The sequence below is a fragment of the Sinocyclocheilus anshuiensis genome, unplaced genomic scaffold (assembly GCF_001515605.1).
Source record: "Sinocyclocheilus anshuiensis isolate Anshui unplaced genomic scaffold, SAMN03320099.WGS_v1.1 scaffold1182, whole genome shotgun sequence".
Lineage (NCBI taxonomy): Eukaryota > Metazoa > Chordata > Actinopteri > Cypriniformes > Cyprinidae > Sinocyclocheilus > Sinocyclocheilus anshuiensis.
The window spans coordinates 149,873-160,258 of NW_015558653.1; the positions used below are offsets into that span (position 1 = coordinate 149,873).

The following is a 10,386-nucleotide window of genomic DNA, read 5'->3' on the forward strand; positions in this document are numbered from 1 at the left end:
AGAGCCGTTCATGATGCGTTTGTGTGTGTGTGTGTGTGTGTGTGCAGGAGGAATACAGCAGACGCGGCTTTCAGGAGGTGGCGTCTCCAAACATCTATAACGGCAAACTGTGGGAGACCTCGGGTCACTGGCAGCATTACAGTGAAAACATGTTCTCCTTCCCCGTTGAGCAGGACGTCTTTGCTCTGAAGCCCATGAACTGCCCCGGACACTGGTAAACCACAACTCTGTGCTGGACTAGATTTAATCTCTAAAGGCAGGACACTACAGGTGAACAGGGTGAAAATGTTAACTAATAGAGCTCACCATATTTCCCCAGTTGATTAATAACAGTACATTAAGACAGAGTTTTCTGAAATCTTATGTTTAAATATGATGCATTATCTAGTTAAATATGCATTAATTCGCATCTAGATATTGGATAAAGCCAGGTTGAAAACTCCTGTTTGATTTTGTTGCCATATTAGAGTTAAAGGTTTTTCAAGAGTGGATTTTGGATTTCACTTTTATCACTCCAGAAATCAGAAAATGCTGTCAACAGACAGATAAAAATGCATTTTCACCATGTTTTTAGGAATAAAATATTGTATAAATCCGTGTGATGAACATATAAACAAACCCCTCAGTAAAAACCTTCAGAAAATAGAGGGGAATATAACACTAAATTCTGATGTGTGTAAGTGTTGCTGAAGTGGAGAAACAAGCTTGTAAAGATATAAATTGCAATTAAAAATCTACTGACGCATATAGATAAAGTGCAATAAGAAAACCAAGTGAATTATATTTTAACAAACCCCTCTGTAAAAACCTTCAGAATATAGAGAGGAATAAATCTCTAAGTTTTGGTGTTTGTAAGTACTGCTGAAGTGGAGAAACAAACTCACAGCCTTTAAATATATGCATTTTCGCCATGTTTTTAGGGATAAAATGTTGTATAAATCAGTGTGAATGATATATGAAGAAACCCCTCAGTAAAATCCTTCAGAATATAGAGAGGAATAAAACTGTAAAGTTTAGTGAATGTAAGTGTTACTGTAGTGGAGAAAAAAACTTTTAAAGGTAAGAATTGCAATTAAAAATCTACATACGCGAATAGATAAAGTGCAATAATAAGACCAAGTGAATTATGTATGAACAAACCCCTCAGTAAAAACCTTCAGAATATAGAGAGAAATAAATCTCTAAGTTTTGGTGTATGTGAGTGCTGCTGAAGTGGACAAACAAACTCACAGCCTTTAAAGATATGCGTTTTCGCCATGTTTTTAGGGATAAAATGTTGTATAAATCAGTGTGAATGCTTTATGAACAAACCCCTGAGTAAAAACCTTCAGAATATAGAGAGGAATAAATCTCTAAGTTTTGGTGTATGCAAGTGCTGCTGAAGTGGAGAAAAAACTTTTAAAGATATGAATTCGCGAATAGATAAACTGCAATAAAACAAACACTCAAAGTGTATTTTGGATGTTTTTTTTCCCCACTAGTCTAATTGAAGACATGTTATGGAAGCAAAATAGACTAACATTTCAAAATTGACCAGTGCATGAAAAAACACTGGGTTTCCTGTAGTGTCATGCCTTAAAGACAAAAATGGATGCTATGAAATCATATATTGACAATAAATGTTCGGCACCATTTTTTCTTTACAGTGCAATATAGCATAATATGCTGTCTGATTATCAAACATATCACTTAATTGGTACAATTCTTGGTTGAACTGATTGTTGAAGCAGTCTGGATCAAACTCAGTCTGAATCAGGGCTCAAATGACTCACTGAATCACAAGTTATAATGTCCGACTGAAGCTGAAAATCATTGAAAATGTACTTTTTGAAAAAATGATTAAAATACAAGATTACTGACAAACTGTAGATAAAGATACATATTTTGTTGTATTAAAAAAATGTTGAAAATTATATATTGAAAATACAATATTATATATTGTATTAAAATAAGTTGCATTGGATATTATTTAGTATATTATTTAGCAGTGTTTTGTAGTATCACTGTAGTTTGGGTGTTTACTGACTGACTAATATTCTCTCTCTGCTCATGCAATATTCTTGTTTTTAATCTATTGTTATCTATCTGCTTGTTTATGTCCTTCATCTCTCCTCCTCTTTCTCTGTCTGTCAGTCTGATGTTCGGTCATCGGCCGCGCTCCTGGCGTGAGCTTCCTCTCAGATTGGCTGATTTCGGCGTGTTGCATCGTAACGAGCTCTCAGGGACGCTGACGGGTCTCACGAGAGTCCGGCGCTTCCAGCAAGACGACGCTCATATTTTCTGCACTATGGATCAGGTGCAGCGCTCCTTTAGTATCTTTGAGATACTATAATATTTTGAATTAGGTTAATTTTTATTTATAGAACGGATAGTTCCGGTCCTTGGTTCTGATTGGCTGAGCCGCGTTCAAAGCTGCTGTAAATGACTCTACAAAGTAACATACACCTTTGTTTACATTTGTGTGTTGCTTGGCAACCACTTTGTTGCAACCACAACTGATTCTGAGGAACTACATTGTTTGGTGGAAGAATACTGTTTTTATTAATATCATTACACTTTATTTGCTCTGTTTTATTTTGTGAAACCTTACTACGTATATGGAATAACCGTTTTATAAAAGCAATAAGCCCCGTGAAGCCGTGGTTTACAGTGAATTTATAACAGCTAAGGGGGTTTTCTAAACTTAGCTGTTTTTAAATTCACTGTAAACCACGGCTTCTTGGGGCTTATTGCTTTAATTCACTTTTTGCATTTAAATTTTAGTAAAAGTTTACTAATTTTTAAATAAAATTTATTGTGAGCTTTTGTCATTTTTATTAGTTTTTTTTTTTTTTTAAATGTCAATTTAGTTTTTATGAATTTTATTTCAGTTTTAGTTTTAGTACATGAATTTTCAACTAAATGAAATTAATAAAAAAAAAAGCTTGATCTACTCCACCGCGAATCCCACAATTACTGTAATGACTTTAATGAAGACCTCAACAGCTGATTTAGATCTTTATAGAGACAGAACCTAATTGTTTGCTCGTTGTGTTTCAGATCGAGTCGGAGATGAAGGGCTGTCTGGATTTCTTGCGCTGCGTCTACGATGTCTTCGGCTTCTCCTTCCAGCTGCATCTCTCCACACGTCCGGAGAAGTTTCTGGGCGATATTGCTGTGTGGAATCAAGCCGAGAAGGTTCCAGAATAGCATTTTTCCTGCTGTCTTTAACATTTGAGCTATTTGTTTTTGTGCAGTATTAACTGAGTTTTTATTATTTCATAGCAACTAGAGAACAGCCTGAATGAGTTCGGAGAGCCGTGGAAGCTCAATCCAGGAGACGGGGCTTTTTATGGACCGAAGGTCAGAAATCCTTCAGACTTATGTTCTCTTCATAAATCAAAAATAATTTTCGTTAATTGAAATAAAGCTGAAATAAAATCTAATATAATTATAATATTATATTATATGATTATAATATATATTTAATATTAATATTAAATTTATTTTTAATATTAAATAATATTTATATTATATCAGATGAAAAACTAAAAAAAAACTACTTGTACTAACATTACTTAAACTGAAATAAAGCTAAATAGGGTTCTGACAAACTGTAGTTATACACACACACACACACACACATATATATATATATATAGGAAAATTCTATATTGATTATGTATTGAAAAATATTAAAATATGTTGGAAAGAATTGTATTGGATATTATTTATCAGTATTTTGCAGAATCACCGTAGTTTCACACATTTGGCTTTTTTGGTTTTTGAGAACATATTCAAAGCTGAAATAAAATATAATATAAATATTAGATTAAAAAACTAAATTAAAGCTAAATAGATATATATTTAAAAAAATGACAAAAGCATATAATAAAATTTCTAAAATTAAAATGAATAAATATACAAATAAAAGCTAATTTTATATAAATGTGACCCTGGAGCACAAAAGCAGTGTTAAGTCGCTGGGGTATATTTGTAGCAATAGCCAACAATACATTGTATGGGTCACAATTATTGATTTTTCTTTTATGCCAAAAATCATTAGGATATTAAGTAAAGATCATGTTCCATGAAGATATTTTGTAAATGTCCTACCGTAAATATATCAAAACTTAATTTTTGATTAGTAATATGCATTGCTAAGAACTTCATTTGGACAACTTTAAAGATGATTTTCTCAATATTTAGATTTTTTTGCACCCTTCAGATTAGTTGTATCTCGGCCAGATATTGTCCTATCCTAACAAACCATACATCAATGGAAAGCTTATTTATTCAGCTTTCAGCTCATGCATACAGCTCAATTTCGAAAAATTGACCCTTATGACTGGTTTTGTGCTCCAGGGTCACAAAGATAGATCGATAGATAGATAGATAGATAGATAATACTAAAATATCACTGATTTCATGTTATTCTGGGTTTTTTTTAAAACCCAAACCATGAATCATCTCAAACTGTTCTGCAGGAATAATACTCATCTCTTGTGTTGTAGATTGACATTAAGATTAAAGACGCCATCGGCCGTTATCACCAGTGTGCCACGATTCAGCTGGATTTCCAGCTTCCCGTCCGCTTCAACCTGACGTATGTGGGGTGAGTAGAGCTCAGATTGGCTGTGAACGCTCACACGGCTGTGAATCAGAGTTTAATCGTCTGAACCGCTGCAGGAGAGACGGCGATGACAAGGACCGACCCGTGATCATTCACCGCGCCATCCTGGGCTCCGTGGAGAGAATGATCGCCATCCTCACCGAGAACTACGCCGGGAAATGGTGAGGAGCACAAACCATTTCCGTTATTCTGAACGAAAACTAAGAAATCGATTTCGGTAATTGAAATAAAGTTAAGAAAATAACAAAATACTATAGTAGTTTTTACAGATCTCCTTCAAATTAATTAAGAGGCGTTCAGAATCTTTGTAATGAATGAAATCATTTTGATGACAGTGGTGATTAATACTAGTTTTATTGTAGTAGCTGTGATATTTGAGTGGGTCAGGTCGGGTGCTGTCATATATTTTGTGTTGAGAAAATAATCAAGTGTTACATCTGATTTAAAACAGTCGGTTGATAGTAAAGATTAATTGAAATAAAGCAATAAGCCCCGTGAAGCCGTGGTTTACAGTGAATTTATAACAGCTAAGGGGCGTTGTTAGCTTAGCTGTTATAAATTCACTGTAAACCACGGCTTCACGGGGCTTATTGCTTTTATAAAACGGTTATTCCATAAACGTAAACAAAGGTGTATGTTACTTTGTAGAGTCATTTACAACAGCTTCGAACGCGTCTCAGCCAATCAGAACCAAGCACCAGAACTCTCCGCTTTATAAATATATATTATTTAACATATTAAATAACATATTCTGGAAAAGAAAGACAAAAAAATAATAATTGTCTTATTCTTTAAAGCACATTCAACATCCATGTTATTTGGGGATGTATAATAGGGGCATTATATGAAATTTAATAGGACTTTTATTTTGAAGGCACCAGAAGCAGCAAAATAAGTTGAAGCACTAAAATGACTAAAACTAAAACTGAGATAAAAATGACACTAAATTGACTTATTTTAAAAGGCAAAAACTAACATGAAAGAAAGCACATAACAAAATTACTAAAACTTTAAAATAAAATTGAAAAAATAAAAATTAATAAATAACACAATTTCTCAACACAATTTAGTTTTTACAGCCATTTATAATGGTCTCACTTAACCTTTAATCACTGTTACATTAAAGGCTAATTTTGCTGCTGTGTCTTTAAAACTTTTATATGTTAATATCTTAAGTCTGCTGCGATTGGCCAACCTCTTTGCATATGTAATGAGATGTAGTTGACACTTGGTGTCATTAAGCTGTGTGTGTGTGTGTGTGTGTCATAACAAAATTACTAAAACTTTAAAATAAAATTGAAAAAATAAAAATTAATAAATAACACAATTTCTCAACACAATTTAGTTTTTACAGCCATTTATAATGGTCTCACTTAACCTTTAATCACTGTTACATTAAAGGCTAATTTTGCTGCTGTGTCTTTAAAACTTTTATATGTTAATATCTTAAGTCTGCTGCGATTGGCCAACCTCTTTGCATATGTAATGAGATGTAGTTGACACTTGTGTGTGTGTGTGTGTGTGTGTGTGTGTGTGTGTTTGGTCAGGCCGCTGTGGTTGTCTCCACGTCAGGTGATGCTGGTGCCTGTGAACCCGTCTCTAGAAGAGTACGCCAAACAGGTACAACATCTGCTCTGAGATCAGTCACTGAACAACAGAGACTGTGGAGATTTGACTGGTTGTGAAACATGTTAAAGACAAGTTGTTTCAGAGGATGAAAAAAACATGATTCCATAATGTGCATGTACATCTTTATAATACACTCTCAGAAAAAAAGGTACAAAAGCTGTCACTGGGGCGGTACTTTTTCAAAAGGTACACTTTTGTACCTTTTAGGTACCAATATGGACTCTTTAGGTACAAAGGTGTGCCTTTTGAAAAGGTGACAACTTTTGTACCTTTTTTTCTGAGAGTGTACCATGCACTGATGAATAGTGCATAATAATACCGGGACAATTGATTAACTATGGTTTCGTGTTTCAAAACCTGCTGCCTGTTGTTTTTAAAGCTGAAAAGGAGGTTCCTGCTGTTATTGTGAACAATTCATCAGTGCATGTCCATACGAATAGAAAGCGACTGTGTCCATAATCGCTGAAAATAATGTGCATTTAATTTCTGGTGAGCAAAATGAGCAGGATTTTAGATGAGTCGCCTTTATTTCTAAAGCACAGATTGTTTAAAATAACAGACTCGATGCAAAGCAGTGTTATCATAGTATTGCTTTTTGAAATTAGTTTTTGTATTATTTTCATAAACTGAATTTCAGTTTTAGTTTTAGTATCCTTCCTCAAATTGTTTGATAGTGTTTATTCGTTTTTATGTTTAAAAAACTATTTAATTATCATGTATTTTTATTTTTGTCATTTTAGCTTTTGTTTCAATGATTAATCTCTAAGGCTTACTGAAAATTGAATAAATATTAGGTTAAGTTCTGGTTGTACTTATTATTACTGAGATAACTGAGATGTAATAATTATTAGAGCAAATACACAGATTTATCTAGTAGATTATTTATGATTTAGAGAAGCAATGCAACCTGCTCAAATCAGTACTGAGATCAGTGTGTGTCTAACTAGGAACAAAAATGTTTTAGAGGATTTTTAAAGCTATTCTGCTATTCTTGCATTGCAAACTTCATCAGATGTGTCCCTGGAGCACAAAAGCAGTCTTAAGTCTCTGGGGTATATTTGTAGCAATAGCCAACAATACATTGTATGGGGCAAAATTATCCATTTCTATTTTATGCCAAAAATCATTAGGATATTAAGTAAAGATCATGTTCCATGAAGATATTTAGTAAATTTCCTACCGTAAATATATCAAAACTTAATTTGTGATTAGTAATATGCATTGCTAAGAACGTCATATGAACAACTTTAAAGATGATTTTCTCAATATTTAGATTTTTTTGCACCCTCAGATTCCAGATTTTCAAATAGTTGTATCTCAGCCAAATATTGTCCTATCCTAACAAACCCTAACAAACCATACATCACTGGAAAGCGCATTTATTCAGCTTTCAGGTTGACACTTAAGACTGGTTTTGTGGTCCAGGGTCACAAATATGAGACAAATGTGGATTCTGCGGGTCAAGCAGCTCTGAAAAGACAGTAGTGTCATTATTGAGCTCAAGCTCATGTTTCATGAGAATACCTTGCTTGCTCTTCCTCCCGTTCCAGGTCTGTGAGCGGTTTGTTGAAGCTGGTTTTATGGCCGATGCTGATTTGGACTCTGGTTGTCTTCTGAACAAGAAGATCCGCAGCGCGCAGCTGGCCCAGTATAACTTCATCCTGGGTAAGCAGCGAGCGTCTGAGTGAGTTTGACGCTCCGCTCTCGAATGCACGCTCTGATATGTGTTTGTTGAGCAGTGGTGGGCGAGAAGGAGCGCGCCGCTAACAGTGTGAACGTGAGAACCAGAGACAACAAGGTGCACGGAGAGCAGAGCGTGGAGGAGGTGATGCAGAGACTGATGCTCCTCAGACTGTCCCGCTGCCGCTGCGCCGAGGAGGACTTCTGAGAGGAACGGCTGGAGACGGGACGGATGAAGGGAAAAGAGGATGTTCTGTGAATGGAGGGTTGTGTTGTGTTAGTTGGCTGTTAAATGATGGTTTGGTGTCGGAGTTCTGAAGGTTTGCAATAAAGACTCGAAGAATCACCATCATGTTTATCATTTGTCCATTTGGAAGCTTTATCAAATACACTACCAGTCAAAAGTTTTTAAACAGTACGATTTTTTTAAGAAGTCTCTTCTGCTCAGCAAGCCTGCATTTATTTGAGCCAAAATACTGTAAAAATTTGAAATATTATTGCAATTTCAAACAGCTGTTTTCTGTGTGAATATCTGTTAAACTGTAATTTATTTCTGTGATGCGCAGCTGTATTTTCAGCATCATTACTCCAGTCTTCAGTGTCACATGATCTTCAGAAATCATTCTAATATGCTGCTTTGCTGCTCAAGAAACATTTCTGATTCATATTTTGTTACAAAATTAATGAAAACAAAGAAATTCAACAGCATGGTTAATGGCAGAAAAATATATGATTCAGCGAAAAGTTTAAACCACATTTTCTTTTCTTTTTTTTTTTTTTTACAAAAGGGGAACTTTGAATTCTAAACAATGCTAGAATGAATGAAGCAAAGTTTTTTTCTCAGTTTTACAAAATTCACATAATTTTTGGAGCTAGGTGGATAGATATTATCCAGTAACTTAAAGCAAAAGTGTGCTTGGTTAGACTTTTATTTTGAAGTAACGTGATTTAGTCGCCGTTGGGACTTTTATGTGAGCGGAAGCTGGAAGTCCATCGGCGGCGGTGTTTGGGATGACGGTGAACGGACCGAAACGGGTTTTTGAGCGCGGACGGAACATCATGAGCTCGTATGTGATGCTGCTTCTGCTGCTGCTGGACATTTACTCCACGTGTGCGATCGGTAAGAGCCCGGACTCGAACACAAACACTGCACGGGAACGGCTTTGCTCTCCGGGTTTGGACTCGGTTACCGTGTTTTTGTTACCGTAAACTACTCAAATCACGGTCTCATTTGAGTTACGCGCGAACCATGTAAATATTAGGGTATATGCGTATTGTAATCACACTTACCGGAACATACCATGGTGTTTATAAAGTAAAGTACCATAGTATTACTGGAGTACCATGGTATAACTGCAGTATTTTATGGGCAGACTGTGTTTAAAATAGCTGTATTTCATGCATGGATATCTTCACGGATTTGTTATCAGCTAAGAGCAATAAATAATTAAATATGGCTACACAATAATAATAATAATAATAATACATCTTTTCATTTTTATTATTCAAATTATAATATTTAAATTATAAAAAATTCAAAGTAATATATTTCTGGTGTAATAATACTATTCTATTGTAAAATAAAAATAGTTAATTATTCAAAATAATATTTTGTTTCATTGTTATTTAAATAATACAGATGAAGCAAATCAATGAAAATGTTGCTACTGCAATAATACTATTGCACTGTAAAATAAATGATTATTTAATAATAATAATAATGATTATTATTATTCAAAATAATATTTTTGTTTCATTACTTAAATTATAAAAATTAAGCAACTCAATAAAAATATATGAATATTGCAATAATAGTACTATTGTACTGTAAAATAAAAATAGTATTAATAATAATGTTCATTATTATTATTCAAAATAATGTTTTGTTTCATTACTATTTAAATTAACAAATTAAACAAATCAATAAATATAGTGCTATTGCAATACTACTATTATTGTGTAAATGAGTGTTTGATGATAATAATAATAAAAATAATATTAATTATTATTTTATTGAATTACATGAAAATATATTGAAGCACATTTTTGCTTTAATTATGTTGAGTTATACTGAATTACATATTGAATGAGGAGAAACAGGTTTTCCTTCTTTTATGTGTGTAGCTGATCACATGTAACTTCTCCAGTCAGCGGTGTGTGTGTGTCTCTCTCTCTCTCTCTCCCTCTCAGCGTATCTGAGCTCTCCTCACGTGGGTCAGGAGCCGCCGTACACGGCCCAGCAGAGCCCGGTGATGACCAGTCCAGTGGCTCTGACCTCGTCCTCCGGTGAGTGAGACTCCAGCACAGTCTCTAGAGCTTCAGCAGATTCATGTGGAGTGTCCAGCATAAACACCTGCTCTGTGTGTGTGTGTGTGTGTTTGTTTGTGTTTGTTTGTGTGTGTTTGTGTGTGTGTGTGTGTGTTTGTGTGTGTGTGTGTGTGTGTGTGTGTGTGTGTGTGTGTGTG

At 34.5% G+C, this 10,386-nt stretch overlaps 2 protein-coding genes across 5 annotated transcripts in view; both read left to right on the top strand.

Annotated features, from left to right (window-relative positions):
- tars3 (threonyl-tRNA synthetase 3) overlaps positions 1–8,267 on the top strand; it is a 20,915-nt gene extending 12,648 nt beyond the window's left edge. For both annotated transcript variants that reach the window (XM_016477132.1, XM_016477133.1), the window contains exons 11-19: positions 48–214; positions 2,134–2,296; positions 3,040–3,177; positions 3,265–3,342; positions 4,494–4,594; positions 4,669–4,773; positions 6,160–6,232; positions 7,792–7,906; positions 7,981–8,267. In XM_016477132.1, the coding sequence (XP_016332618.1) occupies positions 48–214; positions 2,134–2,296; positions 3,040–3,177; positions 3,265–3,342; positions 4,494–4,594; positions 4,669–4,773; positions 6,160–6,232; positions 7,792–7,906; positions 7,981–8,129 (1,089 nt within the window). In that variant the 3' untranslated portion in view covers positions 8,130–8,267. The remainder of the gene's footprint in view (positions 1–47; positions 215–2,133; positions 2,297–3,039; positions 3,178–3,264; positions 3,343–4,493; positions 4,595–4,668; positions 4,774–6,159; positions 6,233–7,791; positions 7,907–7,980) is intronic.
- Positions 8,268–8,908: 641 nt separating this feature from the next.
- tm2d3 (TM2 domain containing 3) overlaps positions 8,909–10,386 on the top strand; it is a 10,840-nt gene continuing 9,362 nt past the window's right edge. For all 3 annotated transcript variants that reach the window (XM_016477121.1, XM_016477123.1, XM_016477122.1), the window contains exons 1-2: positions 8,909–9,041; positions 10,112–10,207. In XM_016477121.1, coding sequence (XP_016332607.1) covers positions 8,933–9,041; positions 10,112–10,207 — 205 coding nt within the window. In that variant the 5' untranslated portion in view covers positions 8,909–8,932. The remainder of the gene's footprint in view (positions 9,042–10,111; positions 10,208–10,386) is intronic.